The 27,735-nt window shown below is 41.7% G+C and overlaps 2 protein-coding genes across 3 annotated transcripts; one reads left to right on the top strand and one right to left on the bottom strand.

The window, feature by feature from the left end:
• Positions 1-3,903: 3,903 nt before the first annotated feature.
• On the top strand, positions 3,904-8,967 carry LOC135531432 (OX-2 membrane glycoprotein-like). The gene is made up of 10 exons (XM_064959479.1): positions 3,904-4,028; positions 5,237-5,572; positions 5,875-6,159; positions 6,252-6,284; positions 6,456-6,561; positions 6,666-6,731; positions 6,947-7,054; positions 7,206-7,223; positions 7,379-7,410; positions 7,662-8,967. The coding sequence occupies exons 1-9, from the start codon at positions 3,974-3,976 to the stop codon at positions 7,404-7,406; spliced, it is 1,035 nt and encodes a 344-aa protein (XP_064815551.1). The 5' UTR covers positions 3,904-3,973; the 3' UTR covers positions 7,407-7,410; positions 7,662-8,967.
• Positions 8,968-8,990: 23 nt separating this feature from the next.
• LOC135531431 (uncharacterized) lies at positions 8,991-27,708 on the bottom strand. Of its 2 annotated transcripts, none has more exons than XM_064959477.1 (5): positions 27,496-27,708; positions 23,625-23,942; positions 22,942-23,062; positions 22,411-22,513; positions 8,991-9,634 (listed from the first exon to the last, which is right to left on the bottom strand). In XM_064959477.1, exons 1-5 carry the CDS (start codon positions 27,560-27,562, stop codon positions 9,542-9,544), a joined length of 702 nt encoding a protein of 233 aa, XP_064815549.1. In that variant the 5' UTR covers positions 27,563-27,708; the 3' UTR covers positions 8,991-9,541. The 2 variants fall into 2 exon arrangements, with proteins under 2 accessions (XP_064815549.1, XP_064815550.1); XM_064959478.1 differs by having other exon boundaries at positions 22,477-22,513.
• Positions 27,709-27,735: the final 27 nt, after the last annotated feature.

The raw sequence follows: 27,735 nt of genomic DNA, 5'->3' as shown, positions 1-27,735 counted from the left end.
TGTGTTCTTGGGGAGCTTCAATGCTGCAGACATTTTTTGGTACCCTTACCCAGATTTGTGCCTCGGCACAATCCTGTCTCAGAGCTCTACGGACAAGTCCTTCCACCTCATGGCCTGGTTTTTGCTTTGACATGCACTGTCAACAGTGGGACAGTGTGTGCCTTTCCAAATCATGTCAAATCAATTGAATTTACCACAGGTGGACTCCAATCAAGTTGTAGAAATATCTCAAGGATGATCAGTGGAAACAGGACGCACCTGAGCTCAATTTCGAGTCTCATAGCAAAGGGTCTGAATACTTATGTAAATAAGGTATTTCAGTTTTTTGCCAAAAAATCCCCAAAACTGTTTTCACTTTGTCATTATGGGGAATTGTGTGTAGATAGCTGAGGATTTTTTTTCTCTCCATTTAGTCCATTTTAGAATAAGGCTGTAAGGTAACAAAATGTGGAAAGTCAAGGGATCTGAATACTTTCCAAAGGCACTGTATTTATGCAGTTGGTTAGTTCCTTCACAGTGTGCACTGCAGATAGTGCTGTATTAGATGTGTGTACTAAACAGCCTGAAGCAGGTTGTCATAGCAACCCCGGAGAGGAACCTCACTTCAGCTGCAGGCTCATGTTACTCAAAGACGAGCTTCAAGTCAGCTGGCAGAAAGTGACACCAGGGGTGATTGAAAATGTGGCCACCTACAACAAACGATTTGGACCAGTAGTCAACCCACCTTTTCAGAGGAATGTGGAGTTTGAAGACGAGGGACTGCAGAACTGCTCTATTGTCGTCAGAGGAGTGTCAAGAGGAGACGAGTCCTGCTACAAGTCTGTTTAACACCTATCCAGATGGAGCTATCAGTAGCAGGTCCTGTGAACAGCTGTCTGGATACACTTCCACACATTTTTATTTATTTCACTTTACCTTTATTTAACTAGGCAAGTCAGTTAAGAACAAATTCTTATTTTCAATGAAGGCCAAGGAATAGTCGGTTAACTGCCTGTTCAGGGGCAGAACAACAGATTTGTACCTTGTCAGCTCAGAGGTTTGAACTTGCAACCATCCGGTTACTAGTCCAACCCTCTAACCACTAGGCTACCCTGCCACCCCATACTGACCAACTGCAGAACCAAACGTTGACCCAACACTGCCTGCTCAAACCGACTGTAGATATAAAGTATTTACTCAGTAGAGGAACACAATAACTCTTAATCAAACCAAAGTGACGCTCCTTTGACTGGGTTGACTTATAATGGACCTTGAGAGCTGAGAGGAGGAAGTGCTGCTGTTGCCTAGCTTGTATTTGTGTTACTCCTGTGCAGAAACACTTGCAACTCCGCTAAGGCATCTTGGTCTCTGTGAGTGGAGTCTTTGCTGAGAACTCACCACAAAGAGGTCTTATGCTAAACCACAGACACATCAACAGGTCCACTTCCTTCTTTAGACACAAACAATGACAGATTCTGCACCACCATAAGGCTGAAGGGTGCTTTTTATCAAGCGTAGAACTGATGCAGATTTTGGCTAGTTTCAATCAACCCTGAAACGGCCAATGTGTACACGCTGTAGTTCTATAGAAGAAACCCCGAAAGGAGAAGCAATTTTTGTGTAAGTTGGCAAGTGTCATTAACTGTTATGTCATCACACATCATATACAAACGCATGTGAACACCCCTTCAAATTAGTGCGACACTCACTACTGAGTTCCAAACTGCCTCTGGAAGCAACATCAGCACAATAACATTTTGTGGGGAGCTTCATGAAATGGGTTTCCATGGCCGAGCAGCCGCACACAAGTCTAAGATCACCATGCACAATGCCAAGCGTCAGCTGGAGGGGTGTAAAGCTCGCCACCATTGGACTCTGAAGAAGGGAAAATGCCTTTTCTGAAGTGATGAATCACGCTTCATCATCTGGCAGTTCGACGGACAAATCTGTGTTTGGCGGATGCCAGGAGAACACTACCTGACCCAATGCATAGTGCCAACTGTAAAGTTTGGTGGAAGAGGAATAATGGTCTGGGGCTGTTTTTCATGGTTCAGGCTAGGCTCCTTAGTTCCAGTGAAGGGAATGCTTAATGATACAGCATACAATGACATTCTAGACGATTCTGTACTTTGTGGCAATAGTTTGGGGAAGGCCCTTTCCTGTTTCAGCATGACAATCCCCCCGTGCACAAAGCGAGCTCCACACAGAAATGATTTGTCGAGATCGGTGTGGAAGAACTTGACTGTCCTGCACAGAGCCCTGACCTCAACCCCATTGAACACCTTTAGGATGAATTGGAATGCCAACTGTGAGCCAGGCCTAATCGCCCAACATCTGTGCCCAACATCACTAATGCTCTTGTGGCTGAATGGAAGCAAGTCCCAGCAGCAATGTTCCAACATCTAGTGGAAAGCCTTCCCAGAAGAGTGGAGGCTGTTATAGCAGCAAAGGGGGGACCAACTCAATATTAATGCCCATGATTTTGGAATGAGATGCTCGATGAGCAGGTGTCCACATACTTTTGGTCATGCAGTGTATGTCCTAATAGCTGTCATTACTATGTTACCCAACTGTCTTACCACATCATAACCACACATATATTCTTCATTTTATGGTATTATTGCAGTATCCATGCTTGTAATGTTACCTTTCTCCATCCCCATCCCTCAGCTAATGTGGCTATCATTTGGCTGCAACACAAACTCCAGATTGGGGTTATATCAAGACAGCAGCACCACCTGCTGTTTGTTTACTTATTGAAACACCAAAGAGAAAAGGAGCGTAGATAATGTTCACTTCACACACAAAATATAACATTAGTCCTTTTATTTTCTTTGTCTGCAATATTTTATCCTTCATTTATTTAACCTCATTCCATTTCAAAATGATAGCACGTGTTGAACTTTTATTGATATAAGGTGTAAGAGTTCTTGTCTTAGTAAAAAAAAAAGACTTATGATGTGTGTTTGGTTGAGTAAATATTGGGTATCAATTAAGTACTAGTAATAATTACATAAGTAAAGTAATGCTTTTGGCGTCATTAGTGCCTAGGCTGCGCCAAAGTTCGGAACGTCCCGTAGCCCTTGAGAAACAACATCGTCATCTGAAAATGTTGCCATGACAACATTGTTGCTTTACCCTACACCACAGATACAAAAGCTGAAGCCAGGCCCACCGTCTTCAGATATCGTGTATGTTCTCATGTGCTCCGTCTCTCCAATGCATTTTAATAAACTTGTCCTACGTCATGTATTATTGAGTTACATTTTTGTCAGATCTCATCTATGATTCCTCTGTCAGTGGAATGCACATTGAGTAACGATAATATGGCTATATACACGGGGTATCGAGTCAATGTGCAGGGGTACAAGGTAATTGAGGTAGATATTTACATTTAACTAGGAATAAAGTGACTGCAACAGGATAGATAATAAACAGTGACAGCAGCGTACGTGACGAGTCAAATTAGTTAGTGTAAAAATAGTCATTGCAGATAGTCCGGTAGCTATTGGTTAACTATATAACTAATTATTTAGCAGTCTTATGGCTTGGGAGTAGAAGCTGTTCAGGGTCCAGTCTTGGTGCATCGGTACCGCTTTCATGTCATGTTGAGGACGATTGTTTGATATCCTATTTTCATTAGATTGAAGTGTGTCGAGTTTGAGTTCATATCGTAATTTATTTTATTATGTAAATACAGACTTTCCAGATGCTTGTTGTGTTAGATTCCACAGTTAATTGAACAATTGAAATATTTTCCTGCTTCTGAAGAATTTAAAGCCTGAGCAAATTTCCCCAGCAGATATACACAATACTAAATGGGTTGAGTTTAACTGTGACTGTAGACAGAATACAGAGAACAAGTTTACTTTCACTTTTATGCAGGTTTCCTTGTCCCAAGTGCCCAACACCTGCTCCATACGGGAAGAAGGAATTTCCCGCTCTTTTTCTCAGATTTTATTACTGTACTGTAGTAGTAAATTACATTTTCACCATGTCTCCTGTACTCTGCAACTCTCTGTTTATTCTGCTCATATCCCTCCATACTGGTGAGTTATATCGGTTTTATGCATGATAATACCGTATTTGACTACCACTTTGAAAGTGGCGCGATATTGTTAGTGCCAATGTCGTGATCTAATGGTGTGCTTTCATAACTATTGACAAGCCTGTTAATTTCACAACACGAAATACATGTCATATTGAAGCTGTAGCTCAATCTTCTTGTTGCATGAGTAAATAGCCTCCAACTCTGAATTGTTAAATCATTCGTATTTATTAGCAAAAAGTAGTTTTGGTTTCACAGAACTAGGACAAGATACATGAGGCTTTAAGCTACTAGAGGGTGCTACTAAACTATGAGATTAATGTAACCGCTCCCAAATTCATAGATATATGGATGCAAGGATTGACCATCCATGATATCAAAATACGTTTTTTGAGGCTATACAGTGTTTGATCATATTTGATCTGTAAAGTTGACTAATGGCCCTCATTGTGAAAAACATTTCTTAACTGACTTGCCTAGTTAAATAAAGGTTAATAAACGAACATTTTGAGCTGAGCTATACACAGAGGTGTCTGAAAACAAATCTGGACATTTATACATGCGTTTTTGTATGTTCCAAAACGTTTTAAACAGTGGTGGAGGAGTACAAAAATGGTGGCGCAGTGGCTTCAAAACATCACCTGGTCTTATGTTTTTTATTTATAAAAGTTGTCCCATCCATCACCCTCCCCTTCTGCCGCTGTGTAATAGTTCTGCTTCCATCCCTCTCCTCGCCATTTCCTTGTGCTCGAACCAGGGACCCTCTGCGCACGTTAACAACTGACAACCTCTATCTTGAACCCCAACTGCAAGAAAAACAACGACTTACAAGGTCTCAGAGCGAGTGACGTCACCGATTGAAACGCTAACGAGCTCGCCATTTCACACCGGTTACACATGCGTAATGTGTGTTAACTGTTGACAAACCAGTTCATTTGACTATAGTAAATGCATGATTTCACCTGCAGCTCCATGCTCTTACTGTATGGAATGATTGATGTCGCTCTAATGGGTCCTTTAATGGTGAGGTATGCTGTGGCCTTAGGCACATATCATGTATATTCTATCCTGAAATTGATAGAAATGGATAGTTTTACAACAGGTGCCATAACTTCCTCCCGCCTAGACTGCCCTTACCACTGTAGTCCCCCTTCTGACCATTCTGAGTACTACTAGTGTCGAAGAACTATTGTAACTGTCTTCATGCAGGGCTCTCTCAGTTGGTAAGAACACAGCAGTTTGTCACAGCAACCCTGGGAGAAGATGCAGTCTTAACCTGTGAGCTCATGACACTCAAAGACGTGCGGCAAGTCACCTGGCAAAAAGAGACAACTGGGGTGAATGAAAATGTGGCCACTTACAGCAAACGCGGTCCCCATGTCAACCCACCTTTTCAGAGGAAAGTGGAGTTTGAAGACGAGGGACTGCAGAGCTGCTCTATTGTCATCAGAGGATTGTCAAGAGGAGACGAGTCCTGCTACAAGTGTCTGTTTAACACCTTTCCAGATGGACCTATCAGCGGAAGGACCTGCCTCAAAGTCAATGGTAAAATGTGACAACATAATGTGCTGTAAATGACTGACCCAGAACAACTTCTCCAGAACTTCAGGCAGCCATTTTAACAGCTCATATTTCCAATGTCTTGAAACCATTCATCAAAATGTGATCATTTAGTAAATCATTTAAATGGAATCATTTAATAAATCATTTAAATGGAATAATTTAGTAAATCATTTAAATGGAATCATGTAGTAAATCATTTAAATGGAATAATTTAGTAAATAATGTGCATGAAACCATTATGGTATTTACATTCACTGTAAACTGTGTTTGTTGTTGTTCTATAGAGCTGTATGGACCCTCACTCCTCATCACACAAACCAACAACAGTCACACCACTCTGTCCTGTTCTGCTACTGGACGACCTGTTCCTATATTAACCTGGGATGACATCATGATAGAACATTCCACCATGGTTGATGTCACCCATCCCAATGGGACTGTCACTATGACAACTACTGTAACAGTGGTAGTGTCCAGTCTAACTGACAAAGAGGTTAGGTGTGTTGCTTCTATGTCCTTCAGTGATGTCACCAAGAATGTTTCCATGGTGATTCCAGCTTCAATTACTGGTGAGAAATGTCTATAGATCAATGTGTAATATATTGACATGATCAGGAACATGATGTCATGATGAAGTGCTGCCTGTGTATTTCTGTGCTAGGTCAATCTCAGGTCTCTGATGACAGGATCAGTGGTAAGTGGTTGTTATTCTAATAATGACAGGTCATAATCAACCTATTGACTGGCTCTTTTCCTATTCAACTTTCAGGTGTGGTGCAGAGCCATATTTACATGTATGAGGCTTTGGTGTAGTGTACCTGGGAAGTTGACCTCTGTCTTCTCTTGACATCTCTGTCATTCACAGGTACAGTGGTTGGTGGAGTGATGGGTGCAGTGTTGTGTTTAATGTGTCTCATTGCTGTATTCTGTGTAATATGGCGGCAAAAGAGGAGAAAAGACACCTCTTCCAGGTAGATGAAAAACCATTTCCTTCCTTGATACTGAAAACAGCTATTCTGAATTGAATGTGATTTGACTGCCAGTTGTTTACTAGTTGATCTCTAACTTAATGTAGAAAACCCCCAGTTCCTGACCCTGAAATCAGCAGAACTCCCTTAAAGACACCACCAACATCCAAACAGTAAGATGCTCATTCTAAAGATCATTCTTCATCATTAAATAATTGTTATAAAATAATAATGAATCAGATGATGTGGTTCTTGTCAGTACAGTGTTGATGTTGATTTATTTCAGTGTCACACCAACCTCCAGTTCATCACACATGTGATTATCTCTTCAACACTTTTAACAGCTATTTAAGATAAGTAATAATTTTATTACCTTTTGTTTTTTCAGGTCACAATCGTCAACTAGCACACCAAACAACTCAACAACTAGCACACCAAACAACTCAACAACCAGCTCACCAAACAACTCAACAACCAAGCGGAGGATGACTAAGAAGTAGTTTTACCTTCTCATACTTTCATAGTCTTAACGTCTTCTGTAATCTCTCTCATTTAGCAAGAAACTTGGGAATGAAACTTGGAAATGTATTTCTGTGGTGTATGTTTCCTGCCGCTACATTGTCTATTTTGATCTTTTTCACACCAAGCTCCAGTCCGTCACAAATGTGAGTATTTTTACAACTTCATTTGATTATCCCGATAGAAAGTGTGAAACAGACAATATTGAGAATGTTACAAAACTTTTAGTATAAATTACAGCAACCCAAAAATCAAAACATAATTCAAATATGTCCTCTTGTTTCTGGATAAAATCCCTCAGCTCGTCTGCCAAGCTCAGGAGGCTGTAAAGAGGTAGGTTTACACCTTCACTCTCTCACAGTCTGCTGTCGTCTCTCTCTTGAGGAAGAAGCTCTGAAATGATGTCATTTTGTGGTGGTCATAGAGTAGTCATGGTGACAGCATCATGCACTCAGCTGCATGTTAATATCTGTTCTGTAATGTTTGTCACAATGGCTGTCAGACCATCTTATTACCTCACAATGACCTGTGTTTTCATCCAATTGAAATATTATGATTTTCTTTCCCCCTCTTTTCTTTCTCAGGACCCTTTTCGATGACTACTGAGTGACTGTATTCACATTGCCACACACACCTGATCATTACTGACTCATCTGGTTCATGTTATTTTATCTTTAAAAGTCTGTGACAATCAATCCATTTTTTAAAAACAGTCCTTTTTAAAGATATTGTACTGAGCCTGTTATAACAGTTATCTTCGTTGCCTGGTTTGTCTCGGGTCATGATACCCTAGGGCCTAGGGAGAGTTGTGCAGGTCAGTTTCAAGGTTGTAGGGAGAAACCAAAAATCTCTCTGAGACATTTACAAAGACCACACATGTAAGAGGGGAACATCAATCGTATTGGACACTTCCACTGAACAATCAATATGCAGTTCTGCCATTAGGTAACACTCATGTTTTGACCTCTTAAAACCAAGAGACGGCATCAGTACAGCTTTAAATGTTTATCTTGTATATACCTTGTAAGCATGTGCATCTGTCATGTGTGTTGCTGTTTCTTTATCTTGTGTGACGTGCCACAATTTATGTTCCTTATGGATAATGTTAAATTTAATCTATTCAATTTAAGGTTTCAAAGGGAGGGTATATTACCCTTAAACTACCAGAATTTTGGCAACTTTCAAGTTTTGGGGGTGAATTTTATAAAATTTAGTGAGTTTTTTTCAGATTATCACTTCAGATTATCACATGTCTAATTATCTTTGGCCCTCTGTGTGGCCTTATCACATGTAACATATATACAATTAGAGTTAATAAAAAATAATGTTATTGTTGATTAGATGATTTTTCATTAGACAATTTTCTCTTGAACCTTATGGCCTATCCACTAGAGATTAATGGACAATAAGGACATAGATATATGTGAATACAGTTTTTCAAAGTTATTCAAGTATAAATGACAAAAGTTTCCATACTAGAAATAATTTGTGCTGACATCAAAATAAATTAACCAGCAATTAGAAGTTTAACCAATCAGAGTATCAAAGCAAATTACATGATTCATGTAAGCCAACTCTTGCTCAAACCATCAGTTTCTGGGACCAATCAGAATGGTGGGAATGTTTTCACATTCTTAAGATGTTGGGAAAGAAAGCAAATCCAGACTCATGGTGGAGAAGAAACGCTAGTGGGCGTGGTGTTTGGCCGGAGAGATGTGGTTTGGTAGTCAGGCTAACTGATGTGCAGGAAGGAAACGACAGACCGGCCACCATGAAACAACTATCTCATGCTTTAAATAGACTGGCCTTGCATCCACAGAAGTACATAGGCTACAGAATACATACATTTTGTGGGAAAAACAGTTGTAATAAATCATATCCAGCTCGTTACTCGTTGTTGTGTGTGTTTTTTTTAATTAACATATGCACTTAAACATGTCGACTAATTCATGTAGCCAGGCCTATATAGGAAACAGAAAACTACAACACAGGTCTACATTAATATTCTGTATTTTAAAGTTACAGTTTGAATACAGTGGCAGTTGGGACTTTTACTGATTTCTCCATTCATGTCCATGACAGGACAATGTTAGTATTTTACAACAGTACACTGACACCTGGTGGAAAAGATAATGACTTTGGGATCAGGTGATCTCCACAGAAACATACTTTGTTCTATCTGCAAACACAACAGCTATACTTTTTTAGACATGTAACACTTGTATTTCCATAACAGATGTGCAGCCTGCAGACAGTATGTGTTGATATTTACAACAACCACAGAACATCTACAGTGAAGGAGAGGCTGATATATGGCAAGTCAGACAAGGGAAAATGCATTTTCACTAATCAAAATATTCACAGTAAATGCATATCTACCACTCTACCATATAGCTGTATAGCTAGCTGTATGTTACGAGAAGGTGTCTAATGCCATGTCGCCATTGGTCAACGGTGCCAGAGGTCAGGGGTTAGGATGCGGCAGCTGCAGAGTTGAGTAAATCCCATTGTCTCTCCTTGTGAACGTGTTGTAGGGCTCATTGTCCTGTGGCTCCTCCTACAAAGACATTAACAATAGTCACCATATTACACTGTAGAATAACATATGGGGCTGTGTAAAATTCTATTGAAAATGTGAAAGAGCGTAGTCTGCAGGGGCCTCATGAATAAACGCTGCGTACGCACAAAATATCCCCCATAACGTGCCTGCGCCCGTTTCCACGCAAAAGTTGTCATTTATAAAAACTGAACTTGACATGAGAATGTGCTTATCCTCATGCTAACTTTAGACCACGAGTTCAAGTGGTGAAGTATTGCAGTGCAAGAAGGCATACGTAGCCTAGTAGTAGCATTGTGCAGGAATATATGATAACACACTTATTCAGAACGGTAAAACCGGTAGCTAAATATCATGCAATCATTCGCGGTTAGTGAGAAGTGCAAAAAATCTATTTATTTTATATTTGCATTCTAAAATAATTAGGTGTCCTTGCTAAGCAAAGAGCAACTCTAGATTTCTTCTTCCTATAATTATTATATTTATTCTGCTCACTCTAAAGTTTAAAAGATTTAAGCTTTTAAAATAGAAACCAACTTCCAAATGTCCAGATTGCTCCAGTTTAGATTGCTTGTCAAAAGATTTTTGATGCTGTGTCTATTTTTTGAGCTATAGCCATTTAAAATGTTCTTAAATTAACACGGGTTTGAATGAGAATCATAGGAATAAATATATTTGTTATTTATTACTTTTATTTATACAGGGTGGGTCAGTATTGAGACCAGGGTCTCTTTTGTAAGGGAGCCCTGTGAACATGAACATACATAATATTAGTACAGTAAATACAACAAGATCAATCAAAACAAACACTAATTTCAAAGTTGCCTGAAGGATATTCCATGAGCTGAGGCATAAAAACTAAAATAATTTGTCCCCAGGTCAGTGGAGACCCACGGGTCCTCTAGAACCAGCCAGTCCAGAGAGCGGGTCTGAAAATTGCTGGATCTCCAGTCAATACATGAGCCGAGGTGATGGGGGAGTCTCTGAAGAACCGCTTTATATACAAAAAAATAGCCAATTCTGGGCTCTTCTGGTTGTCAGAGACTCCCAGCTAAGAAAACTATACAAAATGCAGTGATGTGTATGAAAATAGTGAAGAGAACAGGGACCAAAAATTTACCCCTGTGGCACACCTTTCGTAATATTGAGGAAACTAGATTTGATAGCGTCAGTAAGCAAACAATGGGTCCTGTCTGTTAGATAGTTCTTGAACCAATTGCAAAATGCCTGATCTAGGCCCATTTCAGACAACCTTAGAGTAAGTAAGAAATGGTCAACTGTATCAAATGCCTTCGACAAGTCAAAACATAAGGCAGCACAATGATGTTATGGTCTAAACAATGTAGCACATCATCTAAGTGTTGCTGCTGAAACAATGCTTTGTCCACGTCTAAAACCAGATTGGTGTCCATTAAGAATAGAATGAGAAGTTAATAAAAAACATTCTAAATTCTAGTTTTCAGAAGCTATTTTATGAAATAGGTGGCCCGCTGAGGCAAATTGGTTATTAAAAGCACTACAAATGTCCATCTTATCTGTTATGGAGAGGCTGTTATAACCTGCTGGGGTAATGAGGGATGGAGTTTTGTTTCAGAGATTTCACTACCTTCCAGACAGCAGCTGAATTCCCACCATTCTCAGATGCACAGTTCAAGAAGTATGTTGATTTCGCTTTTCTAATCATGGATAAACATCTATTTCTCATGTGTCTGAAGGACTGCCAGTCATACGTAGAATCAGCCTAGCCGTAGTCCACACTAAATTTCTCTCCTGAAGTTTCTCTGATAGTTCATGCGTGAACCAGGGATTAGCTCTATCTCTTACCCTTAGTTTCTTGAACAGAGCAGGCGTATCTGCAATAGAGTTGAGCAAAGAAGTAAAATAATTTAGGGCCTGATCTGAGTCAGAGGTATCGGACACAACCCCCCTTTCAACAAGAATTGTTGCTAATTGAAATTCCCATAATTTCTCTTTGTAATAAAGCGAGGGCAAGATTTAGGTAGATTTGCAGCTCTTATGCAGGCAATGGGACAATAGTCACTGAACTCACTAGAAAAATTGTCTGTATACTTATGAGGAGCATTTGTCAAAATAATACCTGAAAGTGTAGATTTTTCCGGGTGTTTAAAGTTGGGGCGGTTTGGTTCAGCTGAGTTATATTTAGATCAATAAAGATAGGCTGAAAGTTATCAGAAGCTGGCATCAAACAATCCAGATTAAGATCACCCCCAAATTAATAATTCAGAGTTAGTATAGTTAGACAGCAAGTCAGACAATTGGCTAAGAGCACATGTTGAGGGAGGGCAATAAATTCCCACTCGTGTAATTTGGGCATTATTACAGAATTATTATTACAGTAGCTATTAAAAATGATCCTGCTTCTTGGCCAGCGTGTCCAGAGATGCAACCTCTCTTATCATCACTCAGTGCCTGGGTTTATCTCCACTGTACCCGCACCCCACCATACCCCTGTCTGCACATTATGCCCTGAATCTATTCTACCACGCCCAGAAATCTGCTCCTTTTATTATCTGTCCCCAACGCACTAGACGACCAGTTTTGCCAGCCTTTAGCCGTACCCTCATCCTACTCCTCCTCTGTTCCTCGGTTGATGTGGAGGTTAGCCCAGGCCCTGCGTGTCTCCAGGCAATCTCATTTGTTGACTTCTGTAATCGAAAAAGCCTTGGTTTCATGCATGTGAACATCAGAAGCCTCCTCCCTAAATTTGTTTTACTCACTGCTTTAGCACACTCCGCTAAACCTGATGTCCTTGCTGTGTCTGAATCCTGTCTTAGGAAGGCCACCAAAAATTCTGAGATTTACTGCAATATACTGCAGAAATAGCTTGCAAAATTCTGTTATACAGTCCGAGCTTCTAATTAAAAATAATAATATCTCCAGAAATAAGTCTCTCACTGTTGCCACCTGTTATAGACCCCCATCAGCTTCCAGCTGTGCCCTGGACACCATATGTGAATTGATTTCCCCCCCCATCTATCTTCAGAGTTTGTTCTGTTAGGTGACCTATACTGGGATATGCTTAACACCCCAGCAGTCCTACAATCTAAGCTAGATGCCCTCAATCTCACACAAATTATCAAGGAAACCACCAGGTACAACCCAAAATCCATAAACATGGGCACTCTCATAGATATCATCCTGACCAACTTGCCCTCCAAATACACCTCTGCTGTTTTTAATCAGGATCTCAGCAATCACTGCCTCATTGCCTGCATCCGCTATGGGTCCACAGTCAAACGATCACCCCTCATCACTGTCAAACGCTCCCTAAAACACTTCTGAGAGCAGGCCTTTCTAAATGACCTGGCCCGGGTATCCTGGAAGGATATTGGCCTCATCCCGTCAGTCGAGGATGCCTGGTAGTTCTTTAAAAGTAATTTCTTCACCGTCTTAAATAAGCATGCCCCTTTCAAAAAAAATGTAGAACTAAGAACAGATATAGCCCTTGGTTCAACCTAGACCTGACTGCCCTTGACCAGCACAAAAACATCCTGTGGCGGACTGCAATAGCATCGAATAGTCCCTGCGATATGCAACTGTTCAGGGAAGTCAGGAACCAATAAACGCAGTCAGTCAGGAAATCAAAGGCTCGCTTTTTCAAACAGACATTTGCACCCTGACTCCAGTTAGTTTTGGGACACTGTAAAGTCCATGGAGAACCAGAGCACCTCCTCCCATCTGCCCACTGCACTGAGGCTAGGTAGCACGGTCACCACCGATAAGTCCATGTTAATCAAACATTTCAAAAGCATTTCTCTATGGCTGGCTATGCTTTCCTCCTGGCTACCCCAACCCCGGGCCAATAGCTACGCACCCCCCGCAGCTTCTTGCCCGAGCCTCCTGACGATGCGCTCCCCAAATTTCACCACGCTCACTGTTTATTAACTCTTGGAAGTGCTTGCACAAAGGATAGTAACATCTCATCCTGTGTTCTTGGAATCTGAATATCTGCACTTGTCCAGTGACTGCTGAGAAAGATCAGCTGACAACAGGGGAAAGTCCTTGTGGCGGCACGGAGAGACGGCTGACAGGAGGGAATAGACCCCACTGGGACAGTCATGGGGTAGCTTCCCATTCCTGTAGTTTCCCATGCTTCGCAGTATGTTGGAAACACCCGCTTTAGCTACAGAAAGTCAACATACGAGAATACCCCTAGAGTCTGCGAGAGCGGGGGCGGAAGATGACTCATCGGCTGACAACATGGTAACGACTGGACTGGAAACGACTATGAGTAATGAGAGCACAGCACAAGAGAACACCACAGCAACTGTCACAAGTTCTGATGCAACAGTGGGCCACAAACAGATGCAGGTATGTGTCTGTGGTTGGAGGAAAGTTACATCACACCATGGGCTGAGGATCCACCAGGGGAAGAAGGGGTGTTTGGGTAAAGAGAGACAGAGAACTCGCATTGATTACTTTCTGCGAAAGCGATCAAATCAGTCGAATGAAGCACAGCAACTGGACGCAAACCATAGTTTGCAGTGCATCAGTACCACTGTCATGGAGGACGTAAACTCAAGCACCGAAGTAGCAACTGAGGTGGAACCAACAACAGGAGTGGAACTCACCCAGCCTCCCAGACCTGCAGTCAAGAGGAGACTACCAGGGCACAGACCGTATGTGAAGTGGCCTGGCGCCAGTGACAAGAAGTTGTGGGAAACAGTGAATACTGACCTTACCTTGACCCTCGAGAAACTTCGAGGCACAGTGGAGAAAAAGTTGGAGAGGATGGGGGACATCATCTATGAGTACGGGACAGAAAGATTTGGAGTGGAAGAGGCAAAAGGCGGGAGAAAGGTTCCAGCCCCACCAGTTTCCAGGAGGCAACAAGAAATCAAGCGCCTCGTTCAAGAAAGGCGGCAGCTTAAGAAACAGTGGAAGAAGGCCTCGGAAGTGGAAAAGGAGGGCATAGAGGCACTTCAGGCTGACATCAAAACCCGGTTGGCATCCCTCCGTAGAGCAGAGAACCTACGGAAACGCAGAAGGAAGAAAGAACAAACTAGAACTCGATTCTATAAAGATCCCTTCAAGTTCCTTAAAAGTCTCTTCACAAAGGAAAAAAGTGGAGCTCTAAAAACAACAAATAAAGACCTAGAGGAGCACCTGAGAACAACAAACTTTGACTCAAAGCGACATGAACATCTGGCCATCCCATCAGATATTCCACCCATTGAACCCCCGGAACATCATATTGAGATCAGCCCTCCGACATGGAAAGAGGTGGAGAACACAGTTCGACGGTCAAGAACAGCATCAGCCCCGGGGCCAAATGGAGTCCCGTACAAAGTGTATAAGAACGCACCAGACGTCCTGAGGTTCCTCTGGAGGCTTATGAGAACAGCTTGGCAGAAGAAGATAATACCCAAAGTGTGGCATAGGGCAGGCGGGGTCCTGATCCCTAAGGAGAAGGATGCAGCGAACATCAGCCAATTCCGCCCAATCTCCTTACTGAATGTCGAGGGTAAAATCTTCTTTAGGGTCATTGCCCAGAGGATGGCCGAGTACCTGCAAAGGAATGCGTACGTCGATACATCTGTACAGAAGGCAGGAATATCAGGGTTCTCTGGCTGCTTGGAACATTCCAGCATGATCTGGCACCAGATCCAAATGGCCAAGGTGGAGAAAAGGGACCTCCATGTAGTCTTCCTCGACCTCGCCAATGCACTTGGCTCTGTGCCCCATGAACTCCTGTGGTCTGCCTTCAGATTTTTCCACATACCGGACATCATCACAAACCTGGTGAAGTCGTACTTCCAGGATCTGCAGTTCTGCTTCACCACCTCAGAGTTCACCACCTCATGGCAGTGCCTGAATGTAGGTATAATGGCGGGATGTACCATTTCTCCGTTGGAATTCACAATGGCAATGGAGGTTATCATCAGATCCTCAAAATGGGTTGCTGGTGGACAGTGAGTCGACTCTGGTTTCCGCCTCCCTCCACTCAGAGCCTACATGGACGACATTACAACATTGACCACCACTGTCCCATGCACCAGGAGACTGCTCAGAAAACTCGAGGAGAACATCAGCTGGGCCCGTATGAAGATTAAACCATCCAAGTTACGCAGCATCTCGATTGTGAAGGGAGTATTCTCTGACCTGAAATTCTTCATCGGAGATGACCAAATCCCAACAGTGTCTGAGCAGCCGGTAAAAAGCCTTGGAAGGTGGTATGATGCAAGCCTGAAGGACAAAGACCAGGTGCAACAGCTGCGCAAAGACATCAGTAGTAGCCTAGAGTCCATCGACAACACCCAGCTACCTGGAAAGTTAAAGGCCTGGTGTCTGCAGTTTGGTCTCCTACCCCGGGTGTTGTGGCCCTTAGCACTGTATGAGGTTCCAATCTCAACAGTGGAGAAGATGGAAAGAGGAGTCACAGGCTACTTAAAGAATTGGCTCGGAGTTCCACGATGCCTTACCACCATAGGCCTCTATGGAGATGGTGTCCTCAAGCTGCCCCTCACCAGTCTAACAGAGGAATTCAAGTGTGCAAAAACCAGGCTCCAGATGACACTGAATGAATCTCGAGACCCAGTGGTGAGCAACAACGCGCCGACCTTGGCAACTGGGCGCAAATGGAGGCCAGGAAAAGCAGTCCAGGAGGCAACAGCAGCCCTCAGACATGCTGACATTGTGGGTCATGTTCAGCAAGGGAGAGGAGGCCTTGGGCTAACTAGCCGTGCTGCTTGGAGTAAGGCCACTGCACCAGAGCGGCGGAAGATGGTAGTGCAGGAAGTACGCCATCAGGAGGAGGCTGCAAGGTGGGCCAAGGCAGTCTCTCTTGCCAAACAGGGACAGTGGACTCGATGGGACAGTGTGGAGAAGAGGAAGATCAGCTGGAAGGATCTGTGGGCCATGGAAGCGAGGCGGTTGAGCTTTTCAATCAGAGCAACATATGACGTCCTTCCAACACCATTTAATCTTCACCAATGGTATGGTGAAGATCCGGACTGTGCCCTCTGTTCCATGCCAGCCAACCTCAGGCACATTCTCACAGGGTGTAAAACAAGCCTCACCCAAGGACGCTACACTTGGCGTCACAACCAAGTCCTTAAAAACCTTGCGTCCGCCCTGGAGGACAAGCGAGCTGCCACCAACTCCCTACCACCCACAGCAGCATCACACTCCTTACGGACAAACTTTGTCCGCGAAGGGGCTAAACCACCGAAGAGCGGCTCTACACCATTAGAGCGAGACCAGCTGCGCTTGGCCCGCGACTGGAAAATGCTAGCTGACATTGGCCGGCAACTTGTGTTTCCTCCGGAGACCGCAACCACCACCCTAAGACCTGACATGGTGCTCTGGTCCCGTTCACTCAGTAAGGTCTTCATCATTGAGCTCACAGTACCCTGGGAAAACTCAGTAGAAGAGGCTTATGAGCGAAAACATCTGCGCTATGCTGATCTAGCTGCCGAAGCACGGCATCATGACTGGAACACAGAAGTCCGACCAGTGGAGGTGGGCTGCAGAGGTTTTGTGGCAACATCTACAACCAGACTGCTTAGAGACCTGGGAATTAAGGGCCAGAGCCAGCGTTCGGCAATCAAAACTGTATCAGAGGCGGCAGAAGGCAGCAGTCAGTGGCTCTGGATGAAGAGGAAAGACCCCAGCTGGGCCCCGAAGTGAGAGGGCCAGGAGGTATGCGGTCAACAATGCTTGACTCAGGGAGGAGGACGCCCCTGCCATGCATAGTCCCATGGGATGTTGGCTATCAACAACAAGGCAAGTCCTATGACTAATTGGGAATGGGACGCAAGCGTAGGATTGATCACCCTGTCGCTGGCCGCCTTTGGGGAGGGTGTATAGTGTGAAAGGCCGAAACACCCTAGGAACCAAAGGTACACTACTGACGATGCGCTCCCCAAATTTCACCACGCTTACTGTTCATTAACTCTTGGAAGTGCTTGCACAAAGGATAGTAACATCTCATCCTGTGTTCTTGGAATCAGCATCTCCTTCACCCAAATCCAGATACCAAATGTTCTGAAAGAGCAGCAAAACCTGGACCTGTACAAATCAGCTGGACTAGACAATCTGGATCCTCTCTTTCTAAAATTATCCGCCGCCATTGTTGCAACCCCTATTACCAGCCTGTTCAACCTCTCTTTTGTATCGTCTGAGATCCCTAAAGATTGGAAAGCTGCCATGGTCATCCCCCTCTTCAAAGGGGGTGACACTCTAGACCCAAACTGTTATAGACCTATATCCATCCTGCCCTACCTTTCTAAAGTCTTCGAAAGCCAAGTTAATAAACAGATCACTGACCATTTCGAATCCCACTGTACCTTCCCCGTTGTGTAATCCGGTTTCAGAGCTGGTCACGGGTGCACCTCAGCCACGCTCAAGGTACTAAACGATATCATAACTGCCATCGATAAAAGACAGTACTGTGCAGCCATCTTCATCGACCTGGCCAAGGCTTTCTTTCGACTCTGTCAATCACCGTATTCTTATCGGCAGACTCAATAGCCTTGGTTTCTCAAATGACTGTCTTGCCTGGTTCACTAACTACTTCGCAGACAGAGTTCAGTGCGTCAAATCGGAGGGCCTGTTGTCCGGACCTCTGCCAGTCTCTATGGGGGTGGTACCACATGGTTCAATTCTCGGGCCGACTCTTTTCTCTGTATACATCAATGATGCCGCTCTTGCTGCGGGTGATTTCCTGATCCACCTCTACGCAGACGACACCATTCTGTATACATCTGGCCCTTCTTTGGACACTGTGTTAACTAACCTCCAAACAAGCTTCAATGCCATACAACACTCCTTCCGTGGCCTCCAACTGCTCATAGGCACTAGTAAAACCAAATGCATGCTTTTCAACTGTTTGCTGCCCACCCCGCCCGCCCAACTAGCATCACTACCCAGGACGGTTCTGATCTAGAATATGTGGACAACTACAAATACCTAGGTGTCTGGCTAGACTGTAAACTCTCCTTCCAGACTCATATCAAACATCTCCAATCCAAAATCAAATCTAGAATCGGCTTTCTATTTCGCAACAAAGTCCCGTTCACTCACGCCGCCAAACTTACCCTAGTAAAACTGACTATCCTACCGATCCTCGACTTCGGCGATGTCATCTACAAAATAGCTTCCAACACTCTACTCAGCAAACTGGAGGCAGTCTATCACAGTGCCATCCGTTTTGTTACCAAAGCCCCTTATAACACCCACCACTGCGACCTGTATGTCGGCTGGCCCTCACTACATATTCGTCACCAGACCCACTGGCTCCAGTTCATCTATAAGTCTATGCTAGGTAAAGCTCCGCCTTAACTCAGCTCACTGGTCACGATAACAATACCCACCCGTAGCACGTGCTCCAGCAGGTATATCTCACTGGTCATCCCCAAAGCCAGCACCTCCTTTGGCCGCCTGTCCTTCCAGTTCTCTGCTGCCAGTGACTGGAACAAATTGCAAAAATCGCTGAAGCTGGAGACTTACATTTCCCTCACTAACTTTAAACATCAGCTATCTGAGCAGCTAACCGATCGCTGCAGCTGTACATAGTCCATCTGTAAATAGCCCACCCAATCCTCCTACATCATCCCCATTTTATTTTTATTTACTTTTCTGCTCTTTTGCACACCAGTATCACTACTTGCACATCATCATCTGCTCATCTATCACTCCAGTGTTAATCTGCTAAATTGTAATTACTTCGCTACTATGGCCTATTTATTGCCTTAACTCCTCACGCCATTTGCACACACTATATATAAGACGTTCTTTTTTTCTATTGTGGTATTGACGGTACGCTTGTTTATTCCATGTGTAACTCTGTGTTGTTGTTTGTGTTGCACTGCTTTGCTTTATCTTGGCCCGGTCGCAGTTGTAAATGAGAACTTGTTCTCAACTAGATTACCTGGTTAAATAAAGGTGAAAAAAATAAAAATAAAAGTAAGCTAAAAGACTAACTTTAAAACATTCAGGCTATCCTAACTTCTAATTCATTTAAATCAACGATATGCATTTACATAAATTAGCATAAACTACTCAACAACTGTAACTCTTGAACCATTCAAGCTAGAAACACTAAACAAACTTTCACATGTTCAGGCTATCCTATTCTATCAATCAATCGATTTGACCACAACTATTGATCACAACCACATAGCTACTGACCACAACTACTAACCACAACTACTGACCACAACTACTAACCATAACTACTGACCACAACCACACAACTACTGACCACAATTACTGACCACAGCTACTGACCTCAACCACAAAACTACTAACAACTACTGAACCACAATTACTGACCACAATCACACAACTACTGACCACACAACTACTGACCACAGCTACTGATCTCAACCACAAAAGTACTGACCACAACTACTGAGTAGTACTGACCACAACTACTGACCACAAGCACAAAAAGACTGACCACAATAACACAACTACTGACCACAACCCCACACCTACTGACCACAACTACTGAACCACACACCAACTGACCACAATCACACAACCACACACCTACTGACCACAACCACAAAATGTCTGACCACAACCACACAGCTACTGAACACAACAATTGATCGCAACCACACAACCACAAAATGACTGACCACAGAATACTGACCACACAACTACTGACCACACAACTACTGACCACAGCTACTGATCTCAACCACAAAAGTACTGACCACAACTACTGAGTAGTACTGACCACAACTACTGACCACAAGCACAAAACGACTGACCACAATCACACAACTACTGACCACAACCCCACACCTACTGACCACAACTACTGAACCACACACCAACTGACCACAATCACACAACCACACACCTACTGACCACAACCACAAAATGTCTGACCACAACCACACAGCTAATGAACACAACAATTGATCGCAACCACACAACCACAAAACGACTGACCACAGAATACTGACCACACAACTACTGACCACAACTACTAACCACAACGACACAACTACTGACCACAACCGCACAACTATTGACCACACAACTATTGACCACAATCACACAACCACTGAACCACACAACTACTGAACACAATTACTGACCACAACAACACAACCACAAAAGTACTGACCAGAAACACAGAATACTGACCACACAACTACTGACCACAACCACACAACTGCTGACCACACAACCACTGAACCCCACCACTACTGACCACAACTACTGACCACAACCACACAACCACTGGCTCATTCATCCCCCTCCTCTCCCCTGTAACTATTCCCCAGATTGTTGCTGCAAATGAGAATGTGTTCTCAGTCAATTTACCTGGTCAAATAACGGTAAATAAAAATAAATAAATAAATAACATTACTACTGCCTTCACTACTACTACTACTACTATTTCACAACCATACGTATTTCAAGACTAGCAAACACATCACATTTACTTCAGTAAATGCCATTTTCTAGTTAGAAATAGGTATATTTTTACTATTTATTTCATTTCCATGATCATTGCAGAATAATTTCCTCACCTTTTCAAACTGTGATGGTTTCATTGCCTAGAGGCTTACAACAAGTTAGGATAGGCTACCATTCATCGCATCTGTTATTTAAGTCACATGTATCTCAGTTGGTAGAGCATGGCCAGGTGTCACGCCTTGACCTTAGAGCCTTGTTTATTCTCTATTTGGTTAGGTCAGGGTGTGACTTGGGTGGGCAAATCTATGTTTCTATTTCTTTGTTGGGCATGTATGGTTCCCAATCAGAGGCAGCTGTTTATCATTGTCTCTGATTGGGGATCATACTTAGGCAGCCCGTTTTCCCACCTTGAGTTGTGGGATCTTGATTTTGTATAGGTGCTGTGTAGCCTGCAGAACTTTACGGTTGGGTTGTAGTTTGTTGGAGGTCAATATTAAAAATCATGAATACTTTCCACGCTGCACTTTGGTCTCATTCATCTGACGACGGACGTAACACCAGGGTTGTGGGTTCGATTCTCACAAATCGCTCTGGATAAGAGCCTCTGCTAAATGACTGAATCGTAAATATAATTAGACCCACTTCACAGTACTAAATGGATAAGCTACTTTGCTCTATACGATCCGAAGAACAGTTTAACAGAAGAACAGAAGGTTCACCTTTTCCATTGACGTTTGTAGGCTACGTCTGAATACTGTCCTGACAAATTTCTCAAAGACAATATTTAATATATGAACATAATATAAATGGCAATTTAATTGAGCCTATTAAGCTATAATAACATGTGAAAGGGAGTGTGGTTTATAACAGCTGACTTTAACAGAAGAACAGACAGTTGATCTTTTGTATTGAAGTGAGTAGGCTACCACTGTAAGTACTGTAGTTGTCATTACTTTCCGAGTAGACAACGTTTCAGAATTCACGGCCAGTGGAGCATATTAAAAAGTTACAATATGTTTACAGGTCCACAACAATTTGCAATAGTTTTTTTTCAGCAAATGTCACTGTAAAAGTTTAAAAGATTCTGCCAACACCTTCAGAGACATTTTATCAAGCTCGCGAACTGCTATTTAGAAACGGCAATGGTTTCACTTCAGTACACAGCGAAAAGGGGCGTTACTGTCACCATAAGAGGCTTTTCAGGCTGATTTGAATGATCATTCACAAGCGAACGAATTCAGGATGGGTCTGATCTATAACAGGAAACGTGTGTATGCATCCGCCAAGCTGATGAATCTCAATATAAGTGCGCAGTCTATGTGTGCGGTCTTTTCAGAAATGCTGCGCGCAGATATGTATTGTGAAATGTACGCAACTGTTGCAAATGAAGACTCAGCTGCCTTCATCTGACTAACAGGTAACAGCAAGCAGTGTTGTGGCACCTCGTTGACGGTTCCAGACACTTGTAGCTGTGTTCTCCTGTTGAGCAAAACAGAACAAGATTGAATTAACATAGCACCAACTGAAACATGTTTTACACCGCACATTTTCCAGAGTAAAATTATTGTGAGCAGTGTTTGTGTTTTTTTCCCACCACACTCGTTTTTGACAGGAAATGAGACGTGAGAAGCCACAACAGTGCAGCTATTGGAAACTACTCACTGGTCACATGTCAGTTGAACATCTAGCCTAGTTTCGATTTACATTTTGGTTGAAGCCCCCATGAACTCATAGCATTGCATGTATTTCTGACACCAATTCAGTACTATATCCTCATTGTAGAACTAAAATGTATTTGAGAATGCATCATTTCTACAACAGTGCATCCAAGTAATTATTCAAATACCAAAAATCTGTCAAACACTCATTACAGCAACTCTTTTAACAATGTATTAATATCATCTTACCTGAGATGAATTTTCCTCATGATTACACCACCAAACACGAGGACAGCTACACATGCTGCAACACCTGTTATCATCCCCCAATAGAAGAGATGGTTGTCTGTGGCCTTTCGCACTTGGGCCCCTGAGCAAGGGGAAAATATATATTAAGATCTTATTTGTTTCTCTTCTGCCATCTTGTTAATTTTCATTAAGGCAACGTGTTGTTGACAGTATCTACATTTTAAGACATTATTACATGAACTGATGACAAAATCCAATATTGTGACTACAGAAATGCTCAGTTCTGTCAGATGTAACGTCTATGACAGACGTTACAAAACAAGAACACAAAACACTGACAGAACATTAAGGTAAGTGTAACAGAATAACTTTAGACCGTCCCCTCGCCCATACCAGGGACCCTCTGCACACATCAACAACTGACACCCACGAAGCATCGTTACCCATCGCTCCACAAAAGCCTCGGCCCTTGCAGAGCAAGGGGAACTACTACTTCAAAGTCTCAGCGCAAGCGACGTCACCGATTGAAACGCTATTTAGCGCGCACCACCGCTAACTAAGCTAGCTGTTTCACATCCGTTACATTACCACATGACAGGCATTCCACTAAATATGTGATGATAAGATATGCTGTGGTTCATTTTAAAATGATTGTGAACAATCCCATCAGACCAAACACTTACCATTGACCGAAATATGTATGTTTATATCAGAATTGCCTTCATAATATGTACAATCACAGGTGTAGTTCCCTTCATCAGATGGTTGTATGTTGGTGATGTGTAGAAACACTCTGTCATTCTCTGTCTGCAGTGTGACTCTGGGGTCACAAGTGCTGTTGGTATGATTTGTCTCAACGTCGTGTGAAACTCTACACTCGTGACCCTCATGTATAACTCTATTTTTGTGACATACTACAGTACTGATGTCAGTGAGAGTTTGGTTTGGGCAGAGAAGAGTGGAATCTGCTCCTCCGGTCTCCAATGTTTTCTCTTGAGTCACTGTAAACAGGAAGAGAAACAGATTGTGAATATATTATTTCATGAGATCTGTTTGATTGAGCATGAGTAGTTCTCATTAATAAAAAGTCCCATTTCAGTCTACAGAAATGACTATAGACCCAAATGGACGTTTTACAATGGTAGAAAGAAACCTGGCACAAGAAAAATACACTTTACTGAACTGTTAATGTCCAAATGAAGACGACCCAAAGTGAATTCATAACCGTATAGTAAAACTATCTCAACGTAACAGGACAATGATATGGGGGGTTTAACTGTGTACGGGATGCAACTCTAGACAAGTCATCAACTAAACTAAATCCTCTTCCTAACATGTCTAAGGTATTAAACCACAATATCAAAGAGATGGGTCTGTGTGAACTGTGGAGAGAGAAACATTCAACTGAAAGAAAATACTCCTATTACTCTCACCTCCAAAACTCATATTCAAGAAGTTACTTTTTCATTGTAAACTTGGCTTTAATTGACTGTGTTTCTGAATGTAAATAGCTTCCTAGAATAATAACGGACAATAGCCCATTGTCTTTCACGTTTAAGCTCAAACCTCCCATGCCAATAGCAGAGACATAGCGATCCAACACAATGTTTATTGGAGATAAGGAGATTACCTCAACACACAGATAGACATGTTTTTGGAAATAAATGTAGGCAATGAAGTGTTCCCAACTGTAGTCTGGGAAGGTCTTAAATCGATACATGAGAGGTTGTATCATGTCTTACTCTTCACATAAGAAAAATAAGACCAATAAAGAATCAGAAATAATAGAACAGAAAATCCACGACATAGAAAGAAAACACAGTTTAGATAGAAATGTTGACACCCTTCAAAAGTTGAACACTTTTAATCTTGAATATAAAACAAACTCTCGATCTGCAGAGATTGCTGCCCATGATATCCAAGCAACAATATGTTGAGCATGGTGAAAGTGCAGGGGAAATGCTTGCTTGGTAATTTAAGAAAGAGTAATGTACCATCCATAGCATTCAAACCCCAGATGGTCTAATTTTTCAATGGTTCCTTTGAAATTAGCTCAGTATTTAAAACATTTTATGACAACCTGTATCAATCCCAAAACAAAAGTTGCAAGGAATATATAAACATTTTCCTCAATAAGGCCATTTGACCAATTATAAATGAACCAGAGAAAAGGAGTATGGAAAAAACATCACCCCAGGTGAACTGTTGAAGGGCATCTATAATCTACATATTGGGAAATCTCCTAGTAATGATGGATTCCCAGTGGAATGTTATAGACACCTTCATTCCAAATTACTAAGGCCTATATGCTCACAGCAGCTCTAGAGAAAAATGAACTTCCCCAGTCACCATGTTTGGCTACAATCACCCTACTTCAAAAGAAAGATAATGATCCACATGTGGATCCTTCTGCCCAGGATAACTTTTGAATGTAGATCACAAAAATCATTGCTGAAGTATTGGCTTTTCATTGGCATAGAAACAGTCATGTAAAAGTTAATTCACTCAGATCAAACAGGGTTTATAAGAAAAAGGATGTCCAGACAATCTCCACAGTTTTTTCAGTGTAATCTATCATACCACCATCAAATTCATGAGGTGGAAAGACACAACATTGCCAGGCACCCTTATATGTTATAACCCCACCTTACCTCCAGCATTTAGTGATGACATCTTTAAGTCGTGTTCCAAAGGGGCATCATTCATTTAACATGTTTACTATGATGGATCTATACTGTCATTCAATCAATTACATTATCCAAGGCCGATTTCTTTCATTCTTACAACTCAGAAATCATATTCAGTCACTTCAACAGAATCTGGATGAACCTAAGGCATCTAGCATAGATTAAATACTGAAAGAAGCTGCTACGACAAATAAGTTGATTGCCAAGTTATATCAAGGGCTGATTGAAACTTTACCTGATGGTTCAGAACCTATAATGAACAAATGGTAAACAGATCTAAATGAAGAAATTAAGGGAACCATTGGTCACAGATATGTTAAAATGTTCATACCTGCTCCTACAAAGACATGAACTAATGCAATGTAAGATCATTCATAGGACTTACTATACTCCTGCCAGAATGTGTGTAATGTCACCCAAAAAGCACAAAGGAACTCTATTACATATGCTGCGGTCCTGTGACAAACTGACACCATTCTGGGATAATGTATGTGCTACCATTTCATTAGGTCTAGGAATTTATATCCATTCATCTCCATGATTATGTTTGTTGGGAAATGTAAATATTGGTGATCTAGATCGACTTGCTGCAATAAAAAATAAAGCCATCAATTGGAAAGCTCCATATCCACCCTCAATAACAAACTGGAATTAAACCATACATATTAAACCATACATATTAAACCATACATATTAAACCATACATATTAAACCATACATATTAAACCATACACAATAAACCATACATATTAAACCATACATATTAAACCATACATATTAAACCATACACATTAAACCATACACATTAAACCATACACATTAAACCATACACATTAAACCATACATATTAAACCATACACATTAAATCATACACATTAAACCATACACATTAAACCATACACATTAAACCATACATATTAAACCATACATATTAAACCATACACATTAAACCATACATATTAAACCATACATATTAAACCATACACATTAAACCATACATATTAAACCATACATATTAAACCATACATATTAAACCATACACATTAAACCATACACATTAAACCATACACATTAAACCATGCATATTAAACCATGCATATTAAACCATACATATTAAACCATACACATTAAACCATACACATTAAACCATACATATTAAACCATACACATTAAACCATACACATTAAACCATACACATTAAACCATACACATTAAACCATGCATATTAAACCATACATATTAAACCATACATATTAAACCATACACATTAAACCATACACATTAAAAATACATATTAAACCATACACATTAAACCATACACATTAAACCATACATATTTAATAGAATTTGGAAATGTTATGTTGACCATCTTAAAGAATGATTTGTATAGTTGCCATTTTGTTTTTGTGTTGCTTGTGATAAAACATAAGATGAGTGGAATACCTAGGATAGGATAAGTAATCCTTCTCACCAATGATTTAGATGCACTATTGTAAAGTGGCTGTTCCACTGGATGTCAGAAGGTGAATTCACCAATTTGTAAGTCGAACTGGATAAGAGCTAAATCTGCTAAATGACTTAAATGTAAATGTAAATGTAGCTAGTGGTAGTGAAGTAAAAATTAAAGTTTATTCTTGTTGAGTAACTGCATTAAAACTGTAGTTAGCAATTACACTTTACAATACAGTGCATGAGTAGCTAGTGAAGTAAAGTTTATTCCTATTGACTAACTACATTAAAACTGTAGTGAACAATGTGGTTATCTTTACAATGCAGTGTCCTTATTACTGTGTAGGTCTAACCCTGTAAGTAGTCCTGTTAGGTTCAGGGTTAGTGTACAAATTAAATACATAATGGGATCTCTTACCGTTAACAGCTGTGCATAGACCCCACAGCACCAGAAGCAGAGCAAGTCTGGATACGCCTCCACACATACTGACCAACTGCAGAACCAAACGTTGACCCAACACTGCCTGCTCAGACCGACTACAGATGTGACGTCAATGCAACGTTATTTACTCAGTAGAGGAACAAAATAAAACTAAATCAAACCAAAGTGATGCTCCTTTTACTTAGTTGATTTGGTTATAATGGGCCCTCAGAGCTG

This window comes from Oncorhynchus masou, unplaced genomic scaffold, assembly GCF_036934945.1.
Source record: "Oncorhynchus masou masou isolate Uvic2021 unplaced genomic scaffold, UVic_Omas_1.1 unplaced_scaffold_1586, whole genome shotgun sequence".
Classification (NCBI taxonomy): domain Eukaryota; kingdom Metazoa; phylum Chordata; class Actinopteri; order Salmoniformes; family Salmonidae; genus Oncorhynchus; species Oncorhynchus masou.
The sequence above is the reverse complement of the archived record's forward strand: the minus strand, read 5'-3'. Positions and strand labels throughout refer to the sequence as shown.

Excerpts from the sequence above, each read along its gene's own strand:
- LOC135531431 (XM_064959477.1), bottom strand. The coding sequence starts at position 27,562 with ATGTGTGGAGGCGTATCCAGACTTGCTCTGCTTCTGGTGCTGTGGGGT. Across the intron at positions 23,943-27,495 it reads TCTATGCACAGCTGTTAACG|TGACTCAAGAGAAAACATTG; the intron begins GTAAGAGATCCC and ends TCCTGTTTACAG. Across the intron at positions 23,063-23,624 it reads CATACATATTTCGGTCAATG|GGGCCCAAGTGCGAAAGGCC; the intron begins GTAAGTGTTTGG and ends CCCCTTGCTCAG.
- LOC135531432 (XM_064959479.1), top strand. The coding sequence starts at position 3,974 with ATGTCTCCTGTACTCTGCAACTCTCTGTTTATTCTGCTCATATCCCTC. Across the intron at positions 4,029-5,236 it reads GCTCATATCCCTCCATACTG|GGCTCTCTCAGTTGGTAAGA; the intron begins GTGAGTTATATC and ends GTCTTCATGCAG. Across the intron at positions 6,285-6,455 it reads CTCTGATGACAGGATCAGTG|GTACAGTGGTTGGTGGAGTG; the intron begins GTAAGTGGTTGT and ends TGTCATTCACAG.